Here is a 25,044-nt window from a genome sequence, read left to right as displayed (position 1 = left end):
GGTACAGCGTGTGCTGGCTTTGATGCAATAGAAACCGTGTATATACACTCCAGGCGCCGTCATCGCGCCTATATATCCTGTTCCAACAAAAAAAGAAAAAGTCTTTGTGTCGCGTGTCATTAATGATCCCGTCCGCATGACCGATTAATCCAAATCCCAGATGAAGCAATGAGGCGGAGTATCCTGACCATGAATGATGCGGATGAAAAGCCTGCTATCGCAAGAAGAACGCCGTCATAATGCATATGCAATTCCATGATGCTTGGGTTGTTTGACAAAGGAAAATATGGCTCGCTACACCTGCCATTACGCGGCCATGAATGCCGCCATCATGGCCAACAGACCACTTATTATGGCGTAGTTGGCCGCGCCGGTCGGGGTCGAAGCGGCACTACTCTTCTTCGCCTGCGTGCCGTCTGGTTTGAGGACGGCGTTGGTGCCTATCTGGGAGCCAATGTTTGCTACTGCAGCTTGGCTGTCGCGGACGGGAACAGAAATCCTGCCGTTGCCGTCGGCTTTGGTGGTTGTGACAGTGTTGTCAGTGACTGAGGACGCGCCAGTAATGTCGTCGTACTTCATGCCGTTCCATGTGACGTCTGTTTGCGACTCTGCGCCAGGGCCCGTAAGATACGAGATGAAGACATCCTTGTTAGCGTGTGCAGAGCCTAGGTTAAGGTTGAAGGTGAAGCTGCCCTTGTCGGACGAAGACGCATTGGCTTGTTTAGCGTTGATCATAGTGATGGACTGTAGGTGGTCGTTTGCGTAGGCGGCGTACGCACGGATGCGGCCGTCGTACGCAGCACCTACGTTGCTTGTAGAAAGAGCTGCAATCTGCGTGGTTCCGTTGCCGTTGCCGACAATCTGTGCGACGGCGGCATGGGCGTAGTACTGTGGTCGTACGAACGAGGTTTCACGACCGTACATGGGGATAGGCGACCAGGCACTGGCGTTGGAGTTGTCGGTCATGTGCATCTGGACCGAAGAGATACCAATGGACGCTGCGTAAAGGAAGAAGTTGAGCGTCCACAGGGAAGCACCGAGGGTGTCACTGACGCCGGGCATGCCTATTGGTCCGACAGAGCTCATCTCGCGCAGCACGTAGGGGTGGTCTGTCTTAAGGGCGATTCCAACCTGCTTCTCCCAGTACTTGAATTGAGTGTTGGTGGCATCAAGGTCCATGAGGTCGTCGAGAGTGAGGGGGGTGGGGGTTACTCCGATGACTGCAGCATGTTAGTACGGCATGTGGGTTAGGGAGAAGGAGGCATACAGTAGAAGTAGTCGTGCTGGTTCCAGGTGGCCAGGAAGTTATCGCCGTTCCTACCCTCCATGATGCCATCGTCTACGAGTTGCGCAATCTCGAAGGTGGTTCCGATGGTGGAGGCGGTCGCAGGAGCCTCAAAGAAGGATGACGGCAGGTTGGCAGCCTTGAGCACGCGCTCGTAGACGACCTCGGCGCGGTCCAGCCATTGGGAAGTGTATGTCTTTCCGTCCCAGGGCGCAGAGCGGAACGAGTTCTGGAGCCACAGATCGGGCTCGTTGCCAATCTCGAACGAGTACAGTTTGACGTTCTTCATGCCGTCGACGGCGGCTTGCGCCAGCGCGGTGATCTGGTCCTCATAGTCGTCGTCCATGTAGGCCATGTTGAGTCCGAAGGTGACGGGCGTGTCCTTGGGAAAGCGCTCGAGCGCGGTGAAGTAGTTGGGTCCAATGATCATGGAGTCGGCCGCAATGGCACCCTGTGCCGTCGAGTCCGGGTTCGAGGTCCAGCCATAGTTTGTGTTGCTCGACTCAAAGACCATGTAGTCCTGCGTGTTTCCTCCCAAGCGAATGTGCGGCGGCGCGCCCGAGTAGTCTGCGAGGTTCTGCAGCAGTTTGACGGTGAATTGGTTGGGCTCCTCCTTGCCGGTGAAGGAGAAGAGGTTCGAGGGCTCGATGCCGAAGCCGGCGTACGAGGGGTCGAGGTAGTCGGAGGCGCCATCGGGCGGGCTGTTCCCTAGCGATATGGAGATGGACTGGGCGAGGGCAATGCGCACGGCGGGAAGCGAGAGTAGGGCTAGGCTGCGGGCAGATAACGAGGGCAACATGGCGGCAGAGGGGAGCCCGAGCGGAGCAAGCGAATGCAAAGAGTAAAGAAACAGCGGAAAGTAAAAGTCAACTAGCAATCAGGAAAAGCGAGCGCAGGGGAGGTTATCACAGGAAACGAGAGCGAGGGACATGCAGGACATGCAGCCAGGGTCGATGATGAGTGGACGGCGGCGGCAGCGTGTCAACGCTTTCAGACATGCGTCACTAACTGGGCCAAAAGTGGCCCCGGCCCGAGCGACGCCAGAGGACGCGCCAGACCACCAGACTCAACAACACATGACATCACGAGCCGCCGTGCTCCCGGACGCTGCGACACCAAGCAGCCCCGTCTGAGACGCGCGACTTCAAACGCTGCAGTGGGTCGCTGGCCATGGCTGCTGGCATGGCATCCCACGCTGCTCTCTCGCTCGCCCACCAGCGTTGCGCGTTGTGCTGGGAAAAGAGGATTTACGCGTCAGCTCTTCCGAGCAAGTGTCCGTTTCTAATTGTGGTGGCTGCCTCAGATCTGCACCCACGCCAATCTGAGCGGCTACCGAACCCTTAGCCACGAATGATCCGCCGCAGGAGGCTCAATAAGCCTTGTTTCGCCATGGCTCCGAATCCGCATCATGATCCTTCCTCGATCCTGTGCCGTCTTACCCTCGAGCCAGGCCTCGTCATTAACACCATGGAGTCTACGACGTGGATCCTCGCGGCAGCTTGACCACCTTGGAGCGCGCGGCACGCCTCCTACGCACTCCACCACCCACTCAACGCCCCGACGCACTGCGTTTGGGTAATCGTATTTCGATAATTGCACCCGTGTTCCGTCCACAGCCACAGCCCAACCCCTGCACCCGTTCGCTGCCTCCATATTGGCCCGTTGAGACGACGGCTCTTCCAAACCGGAATGCTTGATTTATTGCCCAGCCTCTTCCAGCTCTCCACCCCAGCCCCTTCGTCACAGCCGTATGCTACGTCTTCCATCTGTCGCGCTGGAGAAAAGCTTTTCGATAGCACATTTGCTAGCCCAAAGTTTGACACGACTAGCATCGTCTGCCATCATCTAGCTCTCTGCACCTCCTATAATAGCATCGGGTCTCGAGCAGGTCGACCGGCCATTCTCGTCCACCGTTGCCCACCACCTCTTGGCTCCAGCCGCCTCAACCCGAAACCCTGTGTTCAAACCTCAGCCCAAACTGACGCCATACTCGGTGTACGCTTGCAGCTGGTAAAACGGATCTCGTGGTCTTTGTACATGTACGTCTATGCCAATCAGGATGCTTACAACACACATGTTGGGGTAGACGTCGCTTGCGACGACGGTCAAAATTCCCCGCGCTGGGCAGTGTCGTTCCACCCTTGCACACACAGCACACTACTGGAATACGGCATTCTAGCTGCAACTACCAGATGACCATTATACGCTCTCCATGCAGGGAATTCAACTCCGGTCTTCTGATCAAGGAACTTGGTTGCATGGTCTGGTCAAAAGTGCCGTAGTTCCGACACGGCATTGATCGGGATGACGTATAGAGAGCACTGACAGTGAAGGAACTACATTGTGAATCAAACCTAGACAGCTATACCTATGTCATATGGCCGCTTGCTATGGAGCGTCTAACGTCTGTGCACACTACCACAAGCATGCTAACACCTCGCACAAGAATAAAACCAAACAGGTCTAGAGCCTACATTAACGTTAGGTCACCTACTTTGCATGTTTTTATCTTGATGTAGGCTCTACAGTGTTCGGATGTTTCCTTGTATAATGTGCTGACGTGTTTCAACGTCCAAGCAGAATGAGTATGAACAATGGCTCAATCTTACAAGAAATGTGAATTCTACTACGAACTCTCGTCTCTCAAGTTCCCCTTCTCACAACTTGCCCATCATCAGGTTTCCGATCATCTCCCGCCCAGTAACCACAGTAGTCCTCCACAATGTTGGGAAATCCAACGTACTCGAAAAGGCTATTATCCACCCGTTAGTCTCGAACTACATAATAAACTGAGATTAGAGTATGAAAGGAGATCAACTTACTATCAGCATACCCAAACCCAAGCATCGGCGGAATCCACCCCCTCGCATACTCCAACGCAAAGCACTCCCCCTCCATCTTATACTGCTTAACATCGCCCCTAGTAAGATGATGCACACTCCCCTGCGGATACCTCTCCGCCCCATACACCCCCTTCCCAGGCGCATAAGCCAGCTGCTCGCCCTTGAGAATATGAAAGTAGTCATCCGCGGTATGCCGACCCGTATGCCCCTCCGTCCCAATCGCGGTACCAAAAATAATCAGATACTCAGTAATGGAGGCGTGGATAATGTACATGGCGCCCATGGCGCCGCCGGCGTTGTTGAAGATCCATTCTTCGTCGAGGTTGATGTGGGGGCCGTGGAGGGCGGAGAGGGAAGTGACGATGTGGGAGACGACGGATGCTGTGTCGTTGCCGTGGAGGGAAATGGCTTCTTGGGAGAGGGCGTGTAGGCCGGAGGGTGTGAAGATGTAGAATTTCTCTAGGTGTGAGTCTAGCGTGTACATCAAGGTGGTTAGGATGCCGAGGATGGCGCCGAGGGCGAGGAGGATGCGCATTTTGGTGTTTGTGTCACCCTCTGTGAGGAACTTATTAACACAAGAAGTAGAAATTGAAAGAGTGACCCAGTCCAATCATGAACCGTTTGCGCAAAGAGTGTGTTTTGCTGTACTCTTCAATCTGCGAGGATCGTGAGGTTTTTCTTCATTATCAAGACGCACGTGCCAGCCGGAATAGGAGAAGTCCGAGACCCCGGATCGCCAGTTCATCTAAGATGGAGTGTGGGCTGTTGTTTGCTGAAAGCCTTCCGTCTTCCGAGTGGGTATGATCAAATTTTGGCTAGCCCGAACACACGTTGGTAATAGTATTTCGAGCGTTGACGGCCATTGTAAAGGGGTATACGGATATTTCTACAAGCAAAAAGCTGTCTACAAATCGATTACCTCCTCTTTCGCCCCCATATTACCCTTTGAAATGATACGAAATGTGCGATAAATGACCATGCCCGACCTTTTACCGTCCCAGACAACGCCCCAGCCCATGCAGAACGTCGTGAATCTCATGCTATACGCCATTACATACCCAATATACCACAACACCGTGTGCACCTAGAAGGACTATCTTCCTCATTACCACCTCATACAAGAAGAATAACTGAACAGGTCCGGAGCCTACATCAACATGAACACATGGAAAGTAGGTGGCCTGACGTCGATGTAGGCTGCAGCCCTGTCCAGTTTTTCCCAGGTTGACGTGTTACCACCCCCCGATGAAGGTAATGAAGCCATCGACCATGTCAATCCAATCCTGGCCATTGAGTGTACCAGCCTGCCTCTTCTCCCACAGCACGTTCACCATCCTGCCCAAACGAAGTCTCGCCTGCTCTCCCGCCTCGCTGGTGCCATCGTTCCTAACGAGCTGCACTTTTCCACCAGCAAACTTCTCACTGAGATCGATCTTGAAGCTCGCGTCACCGTCAGGCGGGCAGTAGAAGTCCTCTTGCGATGCTGGCGCTGGCCCGAGGACACCCGGAGCGAGCTGCACAAGATGCCCGTGGATGAGCATGCTCTGTGTGTGGCTCCGCCTCGGCTTGAACAGCGCGCCACGCACTGAGAAACTGACGAGTCGTAGGAGCCCTGCGCCGTCGCCCAGCCGAATGATCCAGTCTCGGAAGGCTTCGTACATCATCTTGAACTCGACTTTTATGACCCAGAGATTGTAGCTGTAGAAGATGGCGAGCGCTTCGGAGCGGACGAGACGCGACACGGAAGCAAGGGCGTGCTGCATTTGGCCGTCGAAGGTAGAGATGCAGTATACGAGGGGCTTATCGATGACGAGGTTCTCGCAGTTACGGTAGATTTGGTGACGGATCTCTGGCGGGAGGGTGACGAAGGTGGGTGGGGCGTGGGTCGTGTCTTCGGCGGGAGTTGTGTGTGTTTCTTGGATAGACGTAACCTGGACATCTTCCATGTGAACAATCTCAGCCTCTTCTTTATGAGAGGCAATATGTGCGGCCCAATCCTTCTGTACGTCGTTGGACCCATCGAGTTGGACACGGTTCAGGCTGTGATTTCTGGAGTGGGAGGGCGAGAGCGCGTAGTCGTCCATGTGCTCATCGTCGTCGGGTCTTTCTTCTGCGTACAGTTGCAGTCCTTCCAGGCGAGTGGCATCGGGCAGACTCGACACGCCGTAGGGCTGCGAATGCTCAGGCGTCGATGGGAACGAGGTAGCCTGACTCTCGACGCCGTGGCAGTAGTCATGGTCGCTCCCGTCGCCCAGGAGGTCCGTATCATCCGAATCGGTGTCTGTGTCGGAGCTGATGTCTATGTCCACGTTGAGTCTGTATCTCGGGATCTTGGGCGGCAGCTGGTGCGTGGGCGAGCTGGGCGAAGGCAGCTGGGTCGCGGATCGTTTGCTTGATGTGCGTACGATAGTGCCCTTCTGGGCCATGTTCCTCCCTCTCCGCTGGGCGGCCGCGCTGGCCTCGCTGTTTGAACTCAGCTCCGGCGCGCCGTCACAGTAGCCGCACGGGGGAGTCTGCACGCTAGTATCCAGAGGCTGCAGTTTGGGAGAGCGCGCTTTCATGGCTTCGGCATCGTCGGGGGGCGTCTGGCCCGTGACCGAGTATCGGCGCTGGGTAACCATGGTATATGGTAGTATATGGGCGGGAGCGGGAATGCGAAGGGGGAACTTGGTGCGAGGGCGAGGGCGAGTGGGATTACGTGGTGTTGGGTGGCAGGCTCCAGCAAAACCTCTTGGGCGGATGTGCTGGCAGGCTGCACGATGACCCTCTGCAGGCCCTCGACGCGTGCAATGGGCAATGGGCGAGGCTTGCGGGGTGCGTTGAGTAGCGCTGCGGATGCGGCCGAGTGGACTGAGAAGCGGATTCGCGGGTGGGCCGACACCACTTTTTTATCGATTACGCTGCTGAGATGAAGCTAGAGGGCTGTCGCTAGATCAATCACTTCGAACAGGTGCGAAAAGACAGAGCTATAGAGTCGGCCTCAGCGGATCATCAGGAGATGAAGGGCGTAGCATGTTTGGCAACTGGGCAACAATGCCGCGTTTCATGACACCGCAATTTGTCGTCAATGCTGCACTGCCCACCCGACGATTATCATGCTCCACCCCAATCTCTCGTCTAACCAATATTCCCTATCCCGCAATACTGAGGCGCCTCGCAGAACCATGGGTTACGAATCTGGCTTATCACGATATTGCGATCCGCACTCCATGGCGTCATGTCAGCGCATCCTATTTTCACGGCCTGTTGGGTAGGTGAAACGAGTTTTGCTTATGTTGGAACTATCACTGCGTCCTCTCTAGCCTGAGCTTATTTCGGAAGAGCTTCAGCTCAAGGATTCTGATTCCGCTTCTGATACGATGCGTTGGCAGCTGAATACGTTTCGATTACTTATCGTTCTTCACAAAATCACAATTGCAGTTGCGGAATACGTTTCCATCACTTGTCGCTCTTCAGAAAATCATGCTTGCAGTTACGGAATACAGCCCAAAATTCCAGGCAGAATGAGCGAATAAACTCAACAACTACGGCCTACGTCTCTCCTAAATACGATCCTGTTGAAGGATATCGCAAAATCTCACTACACAAGAACTCATTTTCCCTCGCGACACGCATGTTGAAATGGTGTTATGCCCTCAGTGCCCTGTCAGTCTCCTACAAGCCCCTCTTCTTCTCCATGCCCACCATGGGTTCCCTGACCATGATGTCCAGCGGGATGTTTCTTCCACCCCTCTGCAGGTTGATCTGCCTGGTCTCTTCGAAGCCAAACTTTCTGTAAATCGGAGGGTTCGTAGCGTTACTCGACTCCAAGTAGCATGGTCTGCCTTCGCGGTCTGCAAGCTTCGTTACATGCTCAATGAGTTTACGAGCGTGACCTTTGCCACGGCCACTGGGCCTAGTACCTAGGTAGACAAGGTACCAGGCGTCGTGCTCTCGCTCACCGAGCGTCGTGTGCATGGTATCGTGGAGGAGGGGCATGAATTCGTCGAAGAAGCGCCGTTTCCCTTCGGCGGAGAGGCGGTAGTTGAGGCGCCACATGCCTGAGCGGAACATAGTCAGATAGTCGTCCATGTTCTGGCCGGGTGGCATCCTAGATGTGTGAGCTCATGACGCCTTCATTGTCTTCAAGACTTACCATAGGGCAACTGCTTCAAAGTCGCCTACCGTAGTCACTAGTCCCTTGAGGATGTGAGCATACGTTATGTACTCGAGAATCTCAACATGAAGCGCCCACTTTTGCTCCTCAGTCCAGTGCGCACGATCGGGCACGTCGATGAAGTACCTCGCAACGTCGTCCTGGCCGAAGGCTTCCGCCAGACACTCAGCAGCCTGCTTGTACTCCGCAGCCGTAACGACGCGAACGCCGTCGGTGAGCGGAGGCAGAACAGTAGCGCCAGCAGCAGTTGACTTTGGTTTCAAGATCCTGAAGCTAGCAGGTACTTCATTGACCCTAATGTTAGCCGACTTCAAGGTTGAAGACTTCGTGTCCACTGTGTAATTACAGCTGACTGGCGCAACATGGGAGAATGCTTTCGCCATGATTGTGGTTTTGACTGTAAGCCTCTACTAGTATTCAGATGGGATCTGCCGCTTCGTTTGATTATAGGGACAGTCGTCGAATTCGCCAGCGTGAGGTGTTCCCCGCAGGGCTTGAACGGGATTCGGCGTGGGTGAGACGTTAGTCACTTGAACTGCGGGATATCTAGACGACGACCGTGAGTTCAAACAACACTACTAGATTGTGATTAGTCTACTCTGGTTGCTACAATGGGTCGTCGTGGGCTGAGCAGGAGCCGTGACCGTCGATTGCCTGCTACATGGTATACCTTTTCTGAGCTCGGATGTTTATGTTTTAGCCGGACGATTAAGATCTCCTGTATGAACTCTAGAGAGCTGCGATCTCGAGACGGTATCGACTCGAGAAGGGTAGCGTAAAGAAGTGAAGGCTTGACGTAGATCAACCGACATCAATGTACGAGGCTACAGAGGTCCCTTTTGAGTACACGCTTGACAGCTACGTCGTAGAGTGTGTCTCCGATGAGGTAGTCTTGCGTCGATAGTATGCGCCTGGGCCGTCGATGTGCCAATCTTTGTGTGTGTGGACTGGTGGCAGTTGATGTATGGCTGCTTAAAGTTTGGGCTTTGCTTTTTGACTCGCTGGCAGCTTTGTCACAAGACCAGTGACAGCACTGCAGTACGATGCTTGGCTGATGTCGAGCGGCAGCAGCTGCGTATCGTGAAGGATTGCAAGCACAGATCGGCTGCGGTAAGATGCGTATGCCGTGGGGGCACAGTGGCTAGTAAGCTGATGTAGTATGGGATGAGGATTGACAAGCTGTGTGTGTCTGTGACGGAGATGAAGATGGGAAGTCGGGACTTTGATATACTTCACCTACCCGGCTTGATCGGCGTACCAAGCGCCGTCGGGTGGAGGTACAGGTCATGCTTCACATGGCTCGATGCGGGAGCTATCTTCGGACCAACCGCTTAGCCCGTTAAGCATACGAGTTTCGTTATCATTCGCCCTGTGACCTTGAACTTGGTGTCGGGCCGAAGCGGCTCAAGGAAGTTGTTGCTTTGTTGCTTGCTTGCCAATCGTTTGGCGACACAAGTCACAGCTTGTTTGCGAGTCGCTTGTAGTGAGGAGACGTAGCGATAGAGTAGCGCGGTGACATGGGGCGCCTGGGAAGAGGTTGTGGGGTGAACAGGAAGGGTTGAGCTGCACACCTCGGCTGGACCTCCTCACAACGGATAAGCGCAGAAGTGAGACCAGCATTAAGGCTACTTTCTCGGACAGCTAATGATAAAGCAAACATTCGGAACTCTTCCGCTACACGGTTATCTGCGTTTGGCTTGATCCTACTAGTCAATCAGCTGAAGAGTAGCAGTAGGCGGGGTCAGCATGGATCAACTATCACGCACTGTCATAGGAACACAACGATAGGAGAGAAGCGCGCCTTGATGTCCGCGCGATAAAGCCACAACGACTAACGAGCGTGGGGAACAATGCAATGGTACATGACTGGATTAAATGGCAGTGGTGGTATCTAAAAGGCCGGGCCTGCATGCACGTACCGCCTCACTTTCGGAAATGGGGGCAGGTCTCGGCCAAGCATCTGGGGATCGGTACGCCCGAATAGCGGCGGGGGGATTGGTGACAGCTACTTCGCATGCCTTACATGCGCCGGATCTCAGTCTCGCCCATGTACTTCTCCAGACCAGAGTCGAGATGATCCCACCATTCGAACAGCATGCTTTCGCAGATGAGCTTGAACCACGGTGTGAACTTGAGCGACTTGTCCTGGAACATTGTCTTGAGATCCTCCTGAGACACCCATCGGGAGTCGCGCGCCTCGTTCGGGTTGACGTTCAGGTCGACATCGGCTTTCATAAACAGAATGTAGTCAACTAGTATATGTAAGCATTCCTCCCGTATGCCGATGGCCCAGTGGCACAACTTACTCTCATGCTCGCCCCAGGTGCCATCACTGGGCGACTTGTAGTGTATCCGTGTAAGGAATTTGAAGTCATCAATGGGCACCTGTTCGGCCTTGATGCCCAGTTCGTGGTTGAGCTTGCGCACTGCTGCGCGACGCACACCCTGGACGGATTCCTCTAGTCCTACGCCAGTCTCTCCGGGTATGCCCAGCGGGTGCGAACAGCAGGTGTTTGTCCACATGTCCGGGAATGTGATCTTCTCGGTCGCGCGCTGCTGCAAAAGGAGGCGGTTCTGGGAGTCGAAGAGGAAGACGGAAAATGCGCGGTGGAGGAGTCCACGGTCAATGTTCTCCATCAAATGGCCTGGAGCCTGTCAGTCGCTATCCGTCGACGAGGCGCACGTAGAGCCACGTACAGAGTTTCTTGGTCGCACTGCCAATAGGGATATCGTTGTTGTCCAGGACGATGCACACCTCGTCCATCAGCCGTATCTGCTCCTCGTCGTAGCCTTGCAGCGCACTGTCGCCCGTGGCCGAGTTGTGCGATCCCCCGATGAGTGCCGTGTTGACTTCGGGGAAGAGGCGCAGGACATTCTCCGCCGTGATCCCAGGCTGCTGAGTAACAGTCTCGATAGTGGCCATGGTTGCGAATCGTGACAAGAGCGTAGGGGAGAGCAATTGAGGCGTCTGGATCAAGTCCTGGCCTCGGGGTATTTTGGAGGGGGCGGTCGGGGCGATGAAGAAAGCGTGCACGCGCCCCTTCATGCAGGGTCTCCACCTCCGCGGTCTGGGTCAACTGGCAGGCATGTGGCAAACGGCAACGCATCAAATCAACAAGGCTGGAAGAGATACTTTTGGCTTGCAAGCGCTTTTGATTCGTTGTCTATCATTGCCGAAGCCACTGGGCTTTTCGGTCCAGGTATCAAAAACTCAGAAACTTTTCCGTAGCCGGAAGACATGCAGATATGCTCGGAAAATACACCCCTGACAGTAGTAAAGGAAACAACCAACTCCAAAAGAAATCCCATATTTACACAGCGTCTTGCGCTTATGCCACAGTGGCGGTCTTGTTCTTCTTGGCAACGGGCACCTCGGCCTGTGCATCTGCGGTAGCATCAAGCTCCCGCTTCTCTGAGACGCCGTTCAGTTCAGCCTCAGCTTCCGCAAACTTCTTCTTCTCCTCCTCTGTCATACCCGGTAGCAGAGGCACCTCCTCCTTGGCGTGCAAGTTGTTGTGGTAGGTACGGATGATCGAGTCGGTGTCGTCAAGAGCGATCTTGCGAATGTCTGCAATGGCCTTGATCTTGGACGTGCACTCCTTGTACTGCGCATCCGTCATCTTCAAGCCAAGCTGCTCAGCACGGCTCTTAATCGCGTTCCATCCGGTAAGCCTGCTGGCAAAGTGTACATATCGGGACATGCCGAAATCTTGCGGGTTGATGATCTCGTATGTGGAAGGGTTGTTGAGAATGGCCTTGGCGTGAATGCCAGCCTTGTGGGTGAAGGCACAGAATCCAGTGATGTAGTTGTTGAACGGAATGTTGACCTCAACAAGGTCGGCAACCAGGTCCTCAACTTCCTTGAGCGCCTTGATGTTGTACTTGCTGGTAACATATTCGCGGTCGGCAACGATCATGCGGGCCATCAGACCTCCGAGGGGAGTGATACCGTTACGCTCACCAATACCAAGTACTGAGGTATCAATATGCGTGGCACCTGCCTCTAGCGCACAGAAAGCGTTGGCAATGGCGCAACCAGAGTCGTTGTGGAAATGTGTCTCAATGTCGCAGGAAACGACACCGCGCAGAGTTCGTACAAGATCGTACACTTGACGAGGGGACGCGCAACCAACGGTATCGGCGATACCGACACGGTCTACACCAACCTTGTCAACAGCGCTGTAGATGGACAGAAGATCAACCAGGTCCGATCGGAACGAGTCCTCGGAGCTGAATCGGATCTCCTTGCCCTTGCTCTTGACGAACTCGATAACCTCCAGCGCTGTGTTCTTGATGTATGTCATGTCCTTGCCGTGACTGTGCTCGCGGAGGTACGCGGAGGTTCCGATGACAACATCGAGGCCATCAACACCGGTCTCGACAGCGATTCTCGCATCGTCCATGTGGCATCGTACGTGGGTAAGGATCTTGGCTTTCAACTAGCAGGCGTTAGCATGCGTTCTCACGGCTGAGACATTGTGATAAAGTACGTACTCCGAGCTTGCAAAGCGCCTCACAGTCCCTTCTTGACTGCTCAGAGGCAGCAGGGCTGGTGACTTCGATGTCTGAATTTGTTGTCAGTCTCTGGAAATTTCGCGCCAAGCGCCGGGAAGCATAGCCGTACAGTCAACACCAAAGTTGTCAAGAGCTCTCGCAATCTTGATCTTGGCTTCAAGATCAAAGTAGGCGTTGGCGAATTGCTCGCCCTCTCTTAGTGTGCTCTCTGCGCAGATAAAGTCAGCAACGTTTATATCTTCTCAATACCAAAACTTCGGTCCGCCTGTGTGCGCGTCCGATAGCGCTGGAGATAGGCGTTATGACGTACCAATAATCTTGAACCGGCCGACATTCGACAAAAAGTCACCCACAGGCGCATACGGGCTCTTGTGTGTAGGGTGAGGGTTCTGTCTGGTGGTAACACCTATGAAGCCTTCCTTGCTGCCATTGGCGCCGTTGGTGCCGTTGGTAGCAGGTGTTTCTTCGGTGGGAGGACACATGTTGGGCAATCGGTGTGGAAAAGAGGATGTAAGAGGGTTTGTGGAGGATGGGCGGTATTTAATGCTGAGGATTGGTGCAGGTGAGTCAACCTTGGATGACAAAAATCTGCCGCGAAGAGCGATGACATATGAAAGAGCAGGCTAGCGCAAAGCTACAGACCGGGGCCGATCCCGGCCTTCGCTCGCATGTGGGGTTACCGTCGGGCGGCGGCCAACCAGAAGGCTCTGCTTTAATGCACACAAGGCCTCTCATCAATCTGTTCTCTCTCCACAAACCTGGAGATACCATGCCATTGGCGATCCACCTCACCGCCTCCTTAAACAGACGCGGTCAAAGTATTGGCAGCGGACTTGCTGCACGCGACACCAAGACATGCTCAACACCTTCATCCGCCACATGCTATCGAGTTGTGCAGAAACAAAGCAAAAGCAATCATCGTAGTGGATCGCATCGCACAAATCTAGACGAAAACATTTTACTACATGACAAGCATAGATGAGTCTTCGCCAGGATGTCACAACCCCGCTTTTGAGTAAAAGGGCGTGTATGTAGTACGGTACGGGTCGTCCCTTCTCCAATTTCGTGGTGCTACCTTACGCTTGCTGCCCAGCGCGCTCCTGCAACACCAAGAATATTCCACCGGCTCCCGTCACCTTATACAAGAGAAAAGCCAAACATGTCTAGAGCCTACGTTAACGCTAGGTTACTTATCTTATATGCTTCTATGTTAATGTAGGCTGCAGGCTGCAGGCCTGTTTAGTTTGTTTCTCAGTTGACGTGCCGTACAGCTTCTGTACGACTTCTGATCCATCTGAATGCAACTATGAGCAGCACGTCTTAATCTAAACCCGATGAGACGGTCACCTGTTCAAGCTTATGCAGGTACTGCTGCTCGACGTACGGTATCAGGTATAGGGAGGACCCTGATCCATACTGGTACTCCTCATTATGCGTGCTAATCCTAGCGACTCTTACGGTGGGGCCCTGGTGTGCGCGTCTCTTCTTACCTGTGACCGATGTATTGAGATGACTTCTGCTGTATTCAGACATTCATGTAGACCGCAAGTAGCAGGAAAGGTCTTGAACAAAATAATCAGTGACATCATGATAGGAATGTAATCGTGGGAAACGAAAAAACGGTAATTAAGTCAGAAGCTACATGGTATCACTTTCCCGCCCTGCAACATCATGGTATCTCGAAACAAATTCCAAACGCCGACGTAACTCGTTCGTAGGGTATAACGATCTCAGATGCTTTGCTCCATCTCCGTAATGTAGAGCTTGATGTGACTTTCCATCTTGAGATACTCGTCATGAGCAGCGTGCACCTCGTTCTCAATGTTGTCCTTGAGCTCAGCCATCTTCTTCTCCGTCTGTTCGATGCGTACGCGCCTCCTCTCCATTTCTCGTCCTTTCTCACCTCGCTCTTCAGTCAACTTCGCATGTGTCTCGCGTAACTCCTCCATCCGTTTGCGCGCGCGTTCCGCTTCTTCGTCGCCTTTGGTCTTCAGTTTGTTTGTTCGGGCGTTGATGTTGCCGAGTTGTTTCTGTAGCAGTCGTTCTTGTCGTTCAACGTCGCGTACGTTGTTGCTTCGGTCTGCCAATGCATCTCGATGTCTTGATGCCTTTGCCAACTCCTCTTCCTCGCGCGACAAATCGGCTTGTACGTCTGTGAGTAATCGTGTGCACGAAGTGACATCAGTCGCAACTACAGCAAATGAGTCGGTGGATGTCTGTAGGGCGCGAGCCCGGCGGTCCAGCATGTCGATCTGAGTCTTGTCACCGGTCAGTCGATCGCTTAGGTCCCGCAGGGAGTCCTCCAACGCAGTGGGGCTCTGTTGTGTGTACGGCTTCAGCTTGATAACCTCTCGCTGCACGTTCTCCTTGTTCTCCACTTTCTGTTGCAGCAGCTTCTTCAACCTGTCTTGCTCAGCTTTGGCACGCTCAAGTTTCTCTGCAACCGCCTCTTGACCCCTCTTCAACTCTAGCAGCCTGCTCTTGAGTTCGTTATTGCGCTTCTCTTTCTCTTGCATCAGCCTTTGTGTCGCCGCGCGGTTGCGCTCGAGCTCAGCCAATTGCATCTCTTTTGCTTGTTTGTCGTCGTATAGCTGTTCGATTCGTAGCTTCGTACGCTCGGCCTTGTTGAAGTGCTCGTCTATGATTTCGGTTTGAGATTCCCGGAAGCGAATGAAGTTGATCATGTACGAGAAGATCTTGACCAGACGACCGTGCGTGGGCTTGTACAGGTCGTTGAAAGTGAAGTCGTGGATGCCACACTGCAACAGTTAGGACGGACCGAAAGGCGTCATTGTCAAAGTCACTTACTTCGCGGAGCAACTTCCTCAGGATGACGAAGAAGGCCATCAGATCCCTGGTGTCGCTTGTATAAAGTCTCTCCGCATCGCCACCGCACATGTCTTCAGCCGCAGCGCGCATTGCCGGCGCAACGACCTCGCGCGTCGTGTTCATGAGTAGCTCGGCGAGCCATTCGAAAACTTTCTGGATGATTTGGGGGTTTGGTTTCTGCAGGTCGGAGACGCTGAACTGGATTCCGATATCCGAGATGCAGCCTGCAATTTCGTGATCGGGCTGTTTTGTTAGTGATGCGCAAAGTCAGAGGGGGGCTGCGCGCATACCAAGGTCATGAAAGCGTCGTGTTCGTTTGCGGGCGGCGCGCGCTGGTTGTGCTGCGTAGTTCGCGCCATGCTCATGCGCCCATTGTAAGACATGTTGGGTCGTTGTGCGATGGTAGTCGGACGTGGGCTTCTCAGTCGTATCGTCTTGGGCTGTTCGCTATCGTGGGGTGGTGGTGTTCAGGCGGTGGGCAGTGTTTGTTTACAGGGTCCAACCGTTTGTTGGCATGGAAGGAGCGACCTCGGGTGCCGCCCTTCCGGATCCAGTATCGCGCAACAGCGCATCGATCCATAACTCCACCGACAGCTCACGTATTGCTCATCAGTTTGCACAAGATAAGCAACGCGTAGCCGCTATATGCGCTTCTAGCCTGCGGAATGGAAGACATCTGCCGTTCCTATTGCATAAGCTGCAATGCACTCAAAGGGTCAAGATCAGCCGTGGTCGAAGACGTGCAACCACGATAGTAATGTACCTAGATATACATAAAAAGTCCAGACTATGTTTGAGCAGACGGCAAGCGTTGACTGTGATGTTTCCTGGTCAATGCTCCGTCTTCTTCATATAGACTCGAGTTTGATACAGACACAGACTCTTGCATATGTCAGCGCAAAGAGCAACCGGCTGTCAGTGTTGAGCATGTACTTCGCCAACAGTGCGAATTCAGACGTCAAAACCGGACTCTAACAATAGCAGATGACCAGAGCAACACTCGAAAAGGCTGAGTTGGTGACGGTTGAAAGTGAACATTGTGATTTGATTGCTCGAAATTTCATAGATAAATAGACTAGCACAGCCGAAAGGACTCCCACATTGAAGAAACAAGACTACCAGAGTGCAAGACTGGCGAGCTATCGGATGGTCCTGCAATCCGAGGTGCTCATATCATTCGGACACACTGGTTCGCTTCAATTGACGCACTGGTAGGATTTCGAAATCCTTCATAGTGACACCTCATTGAAGGAAAAGATTGAACAGGGCTGCAGCCTATATCAACATAGAAACATGCAAAGTAGGTGACTTAACGTCAACGTAGGCTCTAGAGTGTTAGTTTGTTCCTTGAATGAGGTGGTGCTATTGTTAGGCCTTGTTGGCGGGGTAGCTGTGCGAAGTTGCTTGCGTGAGTCTTCCACGGCATCTACGCATGATACAAGTTAATATTGTCTTGCCACCACAGCTGCAATTGAACGTGTGATGTCTGGCTGTAGTGATCATGTCTGCATTGCCAAAAAAAATGGCAGGAAGTTTGACTCCATTGGCCAATTTGCGCCTCAGGCTTAGATTTCGCAGGCAAGACGCAGTCATGTCTCGATACCAAGAATCTAACGACCGCGTTTCTGCATCAGCTGCGATCTAAAATCGGAGATATCTTCCAAACCTTCCGCTCGTGGACGATATAAGGGACCAGATTAGATTGATGACACCGGCCCTACATTCGAAGTTTAATGATTGTTTCGTGCTCGAACGACTCGGGTGACTTGTAAAAACGTGGAGTAGGTAAGTTTAGCCTGGTCCAAGGCTTGCTGTTAGCCGCCGATCTCTCAATAGTACTAGATCTGGACGCGTGCAAGCGTGTGCGGTTGGGCTACGGCACACTGTGCGTTTCCCCAGACAAGGCGACCTTGGATGCTAGACGTAGTCGTGACGTTAGGTCCTGGAAATGTAGCCGAGACATACTGCGGGATGCCACTAAAGCGAGAAGAGGGTACAGGACATGATGGAACACATCATCGTGCACTTGAAACATAGGCATGCCATATCTAGGTAGTTTCACGGCGTGAAGAGTCTTGGAAGGACCGTTAGTTTTCAGGACGAAAAGCGCAACCTCGGAAAGCATGTGACAACAGGCCGTTTTTCCCGCCCGGCAAAACGGTCCACAATGATAAGGGACCCCCGCATAACGAATGAGAGAGGTGCATGTTGAAGACACGGGTACCTGAGGGAGGAGCGCACGACACTGTTACCGACGGTCGATGGGCTGGGAGGGGTACAGGGGGATTCGCTGGCTGGACAATGGCGCCGTTGGCCTGCAAGACCGACGTGGCTGCCCATGTCCCGCTGAATTTTCGATATTCGATACTTCCCGCAGCGCGCTGCCATGCACCGTACCGTCGTCCGATGTGTTGTCCCTGCGGCCTCGCTGGAAATGACGAGAAGTGTTTTTTTCTGAAGCACCGTGGCTCACAGGCCTGGCACCAACTGCGCGGTGTTGGTCGAGAGATTGAGTTGGCGATGCCGGCGCGTGATTGGCCCCGGCGTGATGAGCGAAGCCATGCCAGGTGGGTGAGGGTGGCGTTGGGTACGCTCGTGTCGGAAACGAGGCAGCTTGAACCGAATGAATCGGCGTCGCCACACAGAGATGAACGGAGTTGAAGTGATTGATAGAGCTTTTTGGGTCCCAGATTTGAGAGTTCGGCATGGTGCGTCGAGGCAGGCGCTGAACAACGTGACGAGTTCTGTGGTGGCAGTCACGGTGAGCGTAGCAATTGCCCGACGAAACTGGGCTATTTTAGGTAGTCGCGATCGGCAGGTCGAGCCACAAACCCTGGAGGCAAGCACGGTTAAGCCTGCGCCTGCCAGCCGGTTAGGAGTTTGAGGAGATCTGACATCACGCACCAGTGGCTCCTTCCTGCATTCACCACATTTGCCTCTGCCGTCCCTATCACTGATCAACTTCCATTGTCACGTCGAATTCACCAGCCACCCGTGGCCTCAGTCCGTTCAACATGCAGCAGCCCAACCGTCCATAATCGCTCCCAGGCACACGGTCACGCTTTCCCACGCTCGCGCCGCCTATCGCGACCGCCGCGACTCAACCCTCCACCCTATTCCCCTGCCTTGCTTCTGTCGCTGCCCTGGCGCTCGCACAGCTCCATGTGGCTGTTTGGGCGAAGACGCAGAAAGGCCGCTAAATTCAGAGACGGACCCACCGAGGTTACAGACAGGAAGCGGCCTGTCGCAGAGCAAACCAGCACGATTCAGACGCCAAATGGACCGCGACGAGGGCCCAGCCAGCGCCAGCGCCGGCGAAGGGGTAGTTCACGCTCTACCGCATCGGTACGCGACGTTGAAAAGATGCTTCCCGAGCCCGCTTTTGCCAAAGACTGGGTGGTCCAAACGAGCGCCGAAGACATCACCGCCCTGCCCAAGCAGCACCGCTTGGCTCACAGCCCGCACCTGCGCCCAATAACCCACGACCACGCCGGAATCCCCTACAACTTCCACGACCACTCCCATTCCAGCCTGCCGCCCTCAGCAAAGGACCGTGGTAAGCTGCAGCGACCCCAGTCAATGCGCAAGGATATGCCCGGAGACTCTTCCCTGATCCGCCGTAAGTCGAGCAAGAGGCGAAAAGAACATGACCACGTCCGCGAGGAGGAGATCCGCGCCATGTCATTACCAATGCCGCAGAAACGTCCAGCGGCCAGCTCGGGAGGCATGCTCCGCAGAGACAGCAAGAAGGTCAAGGGCGCCCTGAACCACCGCTTCGAGCGTCCCACGTCAAACGTATCGCTGCCCCTCGAAAACTCCATACATTCATCCATGTCTGGCAATTCAGAGAACCGTGCCTTCCGCGTGAGCGCGCTCGACATGTTCTCTCCCCGCCCGACTATCCGCGTCTCCGTCGGCTCCAACCACTACGCCAGCGACCGCATGTCGCCCAACACCTACAGCGACAAATCCACCCGCCGACCCATTAGCAGTACAGACGAGAAAGCAAGCCGAAGGACGAGCCGGATCGACGACCTCGCCGACGAACTCGATGCCGGAGCACTCCGCGATATCCTAGAACGAGACAAGAGGCGGAGAGAGAAGAAGGCCAAGGCTGACCAGGAGCGGCTGCGCAGGAGACTAGAGCGCCGTGCAGAGAAACAGAATGCCATGGAAGCAAGAGGTACGCCTGCGACTCCCAACAAGGAGGGCACAGGCATGGTCGGCCTCGGCATCGAGCGAGAGGCTCCTATGCCCATGGAGGATGTCCGCCCATCTACGCCGCCTCAGCCGCAGCAACTGGAGATGCCCGTCACACCCCGTGCTGATTACAGTCAATTGCCGACGCCGCTGGAGAGCCCTACAGAAGACCCCGTTGTGTCTGATGCCCGAGCTGTTCGTTATTCAAGAGGCAGTGCTTCAGCACAAGTACACACACGCGGACCTTCCAACGCTTCAATCCTGCCAGAACTCATCTCGGAGAAGCTTGCACATGACACACCTGTCGAGTCTATTGAGCATGCGCAAGATCCCACCCGAAGCGGCTCGCTGCACCCCGTCGACACGGCCGATACCTTTGTCACGTCAAAACAAGGTTCCTCTACACGCCGGCGTAGCTCAGAGGGCAGACGCATGGGTGTATTTGCATCTCTTTTCCGAAGAGGCAAACGCAACTCGCAAGACCAGGCACGGCCCACACCATCAGAGATCTCATTTTCCAACACATCGCGAGAGTCCATGTCTCGCCAACCCCTCCCACCTCACCTGGTTGGAACCGCTCCTCCTACTCAACCAATTCAGATCAAGAGACCTTCTAGCGTACCCCGACGGACAATGTCCAAATTCAGGGAAGACCTCCCGGAATTCCCCTTGTCACCTCCAGATTCACGGATGCAGTCGCCAGAAGTGCCTTCCACAAGCGTCATCGCTGCTCGCCGTAGAAGCCAGCATCTCTCAGACCTCCGTGTGGGGTCGCTTCCTGGAGATCGCTCAGATTCTCCTGTCAGTCCAGGGGCGCCCATCAATGTCATGTCGCAATCACTCGCCTCTGTCGACTCCGAGGGGTCGTGGCTCTCTGGTAGACCACCCAAGCGATCATCGAACCGGTCGCAGATGCGCGCCAGCCTGACATCCTCAGCCCCGCAACGCAATGACGATTTCAGCGCGTCCTACGAGGAATTAGGCATGGCGGACGACGAATACTTCAAAAAGTTAACGCCGCTGCCAGACCAACGAGGTCGATCTCCTTATGCAAGCGATGATCGGGGACGCAAAGCTAGCAGCACGCTCATGACGCTAGATGCCGCTGCTGAGTCGGATGAGGAGGTTGAGCCCGCACCTGCGCAGATGCCTTCTGGCCAGGAAGAAGAATTTGTCCAAGGAAGTGTCGTTCGCCAGCCCACTATCATCCATCGCCGACCCCGCGTTAAATCAACTGAAGGTCTCCTCAGCATGTTTCTCGACGACACTGAGGATCCATCATCCAAGGTTGCCGATATGGGGCAAGAGTCACCGGACCCGGACTCACCTACGTCCCCAACGTCGGATACTGAGCCAGTCATGCTTCAGCGCGCTAAAAGCGTCGATCTCGGGAAGGGTCACGTTCGTCACCTCAGCGCTGGTTCCGCTAGGCTCCTGGACATTCAGAAGCGATCTAGTACACCAGTACAAGGCCGATCGCACGGGCTGTCCGGGCAAGAGTAACACTCCCATTTTCGATGATTGATTTGTTTCAGGAACACGCATGCATGCCACGCCGCGCCATTCATTTTGCTTTCCTTTGTATCCTGTCGCTCTTTACCATTTCCTTGCATGTCTCTTCCAACTACGACCACTCATTTGTATTTCCTTACCTATCTCTTGCTTTTTCTGGCTTGGCTGCATGCGTCTCTTGAACCAATCGACCCTTGGATGGATGTGCTCGCTCGGACTGCCTACCTGCATTCGGATCGTCTTCCAGACTGCATAGCGTGGCGTTGGTGTTTGTTTCAGAGTTATTTTTCGGCATGTTACCACGAGCTGCCTGTGGCGGCTCCTGTGATGCCCTCATTTCCGGTTGTGATTTTTAGGCGTGTTAGGAAACATCTGTAGTATATAGACGGGCTTGAGGCCTGGATTCGGGATTTGGATTGTCACATTGTATAACGTTTAGGGCAGATACCACGGGCACGGCGTCGAGAAGATGCTGCGCTCACCACTCTTTATGAAGAGACTTTAGTTTAAATCAGCTGTATCAGCTTTGTATCTTGATTATCGGACTCCCATGATGCTCTCCATCGTGTTGTGACGTAGCGTGTACGTCTTGTAGGCCACTGCAAATAGTGGTGGTACAAGGAAATCTTAACCCAGCATGACATCTCGCGCGACACAGAGATGACTGCTACGACAAACATGCTACCGTGAGTCGTGATTCTCTCGTATCCATTGCCGCATCTAACGTAGAAGGCTGTTCAAGGGCAAGGAAAGCGCATGCATGCCGCCGTCGCCTTGCCAAACGAAGCAGGAGGACCCTGGTGGGGCAAATCGGGCGGTCGGGCAAGCACGTCATCTATCATGGCAGCCCCTCTGCGCCGCGAGTGTACAGTAATCCGCGCTTTATCATCATAACGCCAGACCTAGGAACCCTTTAGAAACCCTACTCCCTCGTCCGTTCCATATACCCGCCGACATTTGAAACTGTAAGTACCAAGTCCCTATCTCCATCTTCTCTCCGCCCGCCATCACAGCGAATCTTCGATTTGCGCAGGGACTCGAACGGCTTTGCCGAAAAATAAGCGCATCAGAATTGTTATCGGCAACGGCGGCCAGTTCATTCCATCAGCCGAATTCTTTGAAATCGCCTTCCCCTGCTGTCTCATTACCCTTCTACATATACTATGTTTGCGCCGTCGTCCTTCCGAGCCACCAGAACACTGCTCACATCTGCGCGCCTGCGAACAGCTCTCCACCCCACATCGACCGCAAACCTCTACCGACCACTCTTCACCCAAAAGTTCTTCTCCAACACCGCCAAAATGAGCGACGAAAAGCAGGGTGTACACAACCTCATGAAGTGAGTCATTCCCATCGCATCTCGCATGAAATGCGCGACGTCATATGCCATCGGCATGCGCTGACGCGACGGCATCGTAGGACGAGCGACTTCGACGAGGCCATGGCTGTGAAGGACACCCTCATGGTCCTCGACTGCTTCGCGACATGGTGCGGCCCTTGTAAAGTGATCGCTCCCCAGGTCGTCAAGTAAGTATCCGCACTGCCCTGGCAGCTAGCCGCGACTAACCGTCTTCTAGGTTCTCCGAGAAGTACCCCAGCGCGCGCTTCTACAAGCTCGACGTCGACGAACTCTCCGAGGTTGCAGGAAAGCTCGGCATCCGCGCCATGCCCACCTTCATCCTTTTCAAGAACGGCGACAAGGTTGCCGAGGTCGTTGGCGCCAACCCCAAGGCCCTCGAGACCGCTATCCAGAACAACCTCGAGGCATAGAGCGCACAACCCAAGACGCCCCGCAAGCACCGACGATCGCGTCCAGCTCCAGATTAGACTCGGATATTGAATAGACGGATACTGTTTTGCTGAGGGTTTGATACATGGGCAACAAGCGGGGAAGTAGCATCGTGATAGTAATTTCCAATATCAACTGCTACAAACATCTTGCGCCTGACCATTGGAGACCTGAGGACCATGAGCTCTCGGTTCCATCCCCAGACTGCTTTCGCGCCCCTTCCCTATGTAACATGGTTCTGGAGATGATGCGCTACTCCTCTGACTACTCTAAACGGCAGCCTATGCCATTCTTCAGCACTATCTACTCGTACGCACATTTTGTGCGTACGAAGGACAGCTGGAAGGATTGCATGCTGCAGCGCCGCTAACTTTAGCAACGCTTATGTGAATGGCATGTGCAGGCGTAACAGCTGTTCAGCCGCACGCATTGCAGGCTGGGCAGTGTGAACGACAGCATTGTGAATGTAACTTTAATTCCGGAGACTTCGCCTTGGATGGGTCGTGGTTACCAAGAACGAACGAAAAGTTGACATTTGTAATTGAATTGAGGGAAATGGAAGGTGGAGGCTTGGGCTAGAGGAGAAGGCACGGCTGGGACGCTAGTGGGGTTGTGCATTTTGCTACGATACCATCCCCAGGCTCCCTCACCAATGTCGCACTTCGTAATTGTATAGGTTAATTGTCTTCATTTTTACCTCTATCTTTCGCATCGCGACCTTGGCTGGCTCGGTATGCAAACTAGGTTGTTGGTAGAAACTGGATGTTTTCCCAGAACATCAGCGCTCGCCACAACTACCTGCCCCTTCAAGGCCGCACGCGTTTTGTTCTAGCCCTGGCTTCTCAATGATGAAAAGTTGCGCGACACACATCACCAGTTTGCACTCAGGTGCGTCAGAGAGGGCCACTTGTGACAAGGGCGCATCTAGTACAACCTCCGTCTCCGCCCGCCAACTTCTCAATTCTCCGGGCGCCCAAACTTTCTTTCATGACGGAAGGGATTCAAGTTCTTTGCAAAACGCTTGACGCGATCGCGCTTTGAATCCCTACGCTGCACACCTGATACTCGCTGCAAACCACCTAGAGCTGGTTGGTACATGTCACTGCTGATAGTGGGCACACGTACAGGTGTACTGTGATGTTCTGACACTGCTGATTCGTGTTCAAGAGCTGATGCGTTTGGGGAAGTGACGATCTCGGACTGCGAGCGTTTGTGCTCCGATTTATCTCCTGGTATATGTGTAGTTTTGGCGGCAGTAGCAGTTGTGGTGTGTCGTTTAGGGGCGGCTACTGGTTGTTGAGGAGGATTGCCTAGATGAGTATGGTCGAAGCTTTCGGGAAGATATGAGTCTGGCTCAATGACTGGAAGATCTTGGTCCGATTCGTACTCTTCAGCCGGCGGTGCAGGAAGGGGATGGTTGGATCGAAGGAAGTCTTCTGCCGTTGGCTGACGTATCGAGCCACTATTGTTACCATGCATAGCGCTCTTGGAGTGTTTATTCACATCATGACCGTGCAGGGGGTATGGTGGTGATCGTACAAAGCCATACTCTCTTCTTTCTCTATCCATGATTGGCTTAACGTACTCATTATGGTCGGGCATATCCACAGAGTGCTGTTGTCTAGATTGGATGTCGCCCATAAAGGTGTCGTACGAGTATGTCAGCGGCTGGGTTCTGCCGAAATTGTTCTCCGCGGCGGTCCCTGGATGACATTGTGATCCAATATCATCTCTAGATGGATAATCCCACGCGTGCTGACCTGCGTACAAAGTTGGCCGTGTGAAACCAGAGGAGGACGGCGATAATTGTACAGACGAAGAGCCTTCCGAAGGCTCTATCCGCGATGGTGTATTAGGACGTGATGAGGGGTACGGAGCTTTTGCTTCTGTGTTCATGCTTGATGTTTTCAGTGTC

The 25,044-nt window shown here is 53.9% G+C and overlaps 9 protein-coding genes across 9 annotated transcripts; 2 read left to right on the top strand and 7 right to left on the bottom strand.

The window, feature by feature from the left end:
* Positions 1-306: 306 nt before the first annotated feature.
* On the bottom strand, positions 307-2,084 carry J4E93_005434 (uncharacterized protein; the record flags this gene model as incomplete). Its single annotated transcript, XM_049343355.1, has 2 exons — positions 307-1,220; positions 1,268-2,084. 2 exons carry the CDS (start codon positions 2,082-2,084, stop codon positions 307-309), a joined length of 1,731 nt encoding a protein of 576 aa, XP_049199448.1.
* A 1,858-nt stretch (positions 2,085-3,942) lies between these two features.
* ERG1 (Squalene epoxidase) lies at positions 3,943-4,663 on the bottom strand (the record flags this gene model as incomplete). The annotated part of the gene is made up of 2 exons (XM_049343354.1): positions 3,943-4,037; positions 4,108-4,663. The coding sequence occupies 2 exons, from the start codon at positions 4,661-4,663 to the stop codon at positions 3,943-3,945; spliced, it is 651 nt and encodes a 216-aa protein (XP_049199447.1).
* Positions 4,664-5,360: 697 nt separating this feature from the next.
* On the bottom strand, positions 5,361-6,749 carry J4E93_005432 (uncharacterized protein; the record flags this gene model as incomplete). The annotated part of the gene is made up of 1 exon (XM_049343353.1): positions 5,361-6,749. One exon carries the CDS (start codon positions 6,747-6,749, stop codon positions 5,361-5,363), a length of 1,389 nt encoding a protein of 462 aa, XP_049199446.1.
* A 1,033-nt stretch (positions 6,750-7,782) lies between these two features.
* J4E93_005431 (uncharacterized protein) lies at positions 7,783-8,667 on the bottom strand (the record flags this gene model as incomplete). The annotated part of the gene is made up of 2 exons (XM_049343352.1): positions 7,783-8,218; positions 8,264-8,667. 2 exons carry the CDS (start codon positions 8,665-8,667, stop codon positions 7,783-7,785), a joined length of 840 nt encoding a protein of 279 aa, XP_049199445.1.
* Positions 8,668-10,303: 1,636 nt separating this feature from the next.
* IDI1 (isopentenyl-diphosphate delta-isomerase idi1) lies at positions 10,304-11,207 on the bottom strand (the record flags this gene model as incomplete). Its single annotated transcript, XM_049343351.1, has 3 exons — positions 10,304-10,536; positions 10,591-10,929; positions 10,982-11,207. 3 exons carry the CDS (start codon positions 11,205-11,207, stop codon positions 10,304-10,306), a joined length of 798 nt encoding a protein of 265 aa, XP_049199444.1.
* Positions 11,208-11,613: 406 nt separating this feature from the next.
* LYS1 (Saccharopine dehydrogenase) lies at positions 11,614-13,281 on the bottom strand (the record flags this gene model as incomplete). The annotated part of the gene is made up of 4 exons (XM_049343350.1): positions 11,614-12,723; positions 12,779-12,849; positions 12,909-13,007; positions 13,110-13,281. The coding sequence occupies 4 exons, from the start codon at positions 13,279-13,281 to the stop codon at positions 11,614-11,616; spliced, it is 1,452 nt and encodes a 483-aa protein (XP_049199443.1).
* A 1,248-nt stretch (positions 13,282-14,529) lies between these two features.
* On the bottom strand, positions 14,530-16,011 carry J4E93_005428 (uncharacterized protein; the record flags this gene model as incomplete). Its single annotated transcript, XM_049343349.1, has 3 exons — positions 14,530-15,558; positions 15,608-15,871; positions 15,919-16,011. 3 exons carry the CDS (start codon positions 16,009-16,011, stop codon positions 14,530-14,532), a joined length of 1,386 nt encoding a protein of 461 aa, XP_049199442.1.
* A 2,779-nt stretch (positions 16,012-18,790) lies between these two features.
* J4E93_005427 (uncharacterized protein) lies at positions 18,791-21,331 on the top strand (the record flags this gene model as incomplete). Its single annotated transcript, XM_049343348.1, is given in 2 exon segments — positions 18,791-18,798; positions 18,817-21,331. 2 exon segments carry the CDS (start codon positions 18,791-18,793, stop codon positions 21,329-21,331), a joined length of 2,523 nt encoding a protein of 840 aa, XP_049199441.1.
* Positions 21,332-22,641: 1,310 nt separating this feature from the next.
* On the top strand, positions 22,642-23,110 carry J4E93_005426 (uncharacterized protein; the record flags this gene model as incomplete). Its single annotated transcript, XM_049343347.1, has 3 exons — positions 22,642-22,679; positions 22,760-22,867; positions 22,918-23,110. 3 exons carry the CDS (start codon positions 22,642-22,644, stop codon positions 23,108-23,110), a joined length of 339 nt encoding a protein of 112 aa, XP_049199440.1.
* Between the last annotated feature and the right edge of the window lie 1,934 nt (positions 23,111-25,044).

Source organism: Alternaria ventricosa (genome assembly GCF_023758065.1).
Source record: "Alternaria ventricosa strain BMP 2768 chromosome Unknown scaffold_8, whole genome shotgun sequence".
Taxonomy (NCBI): Eukaryota; Fungi; Ascomycota; class Dothideomycetes; order Pleosporales; family Pleosporaceae; genus Alternaria; species Alternaria ventricosa.
Note: the sequence above shows the minus strand (reverse complement) of the source record. Positions and strands in the feature narration are given on the sequence as shown.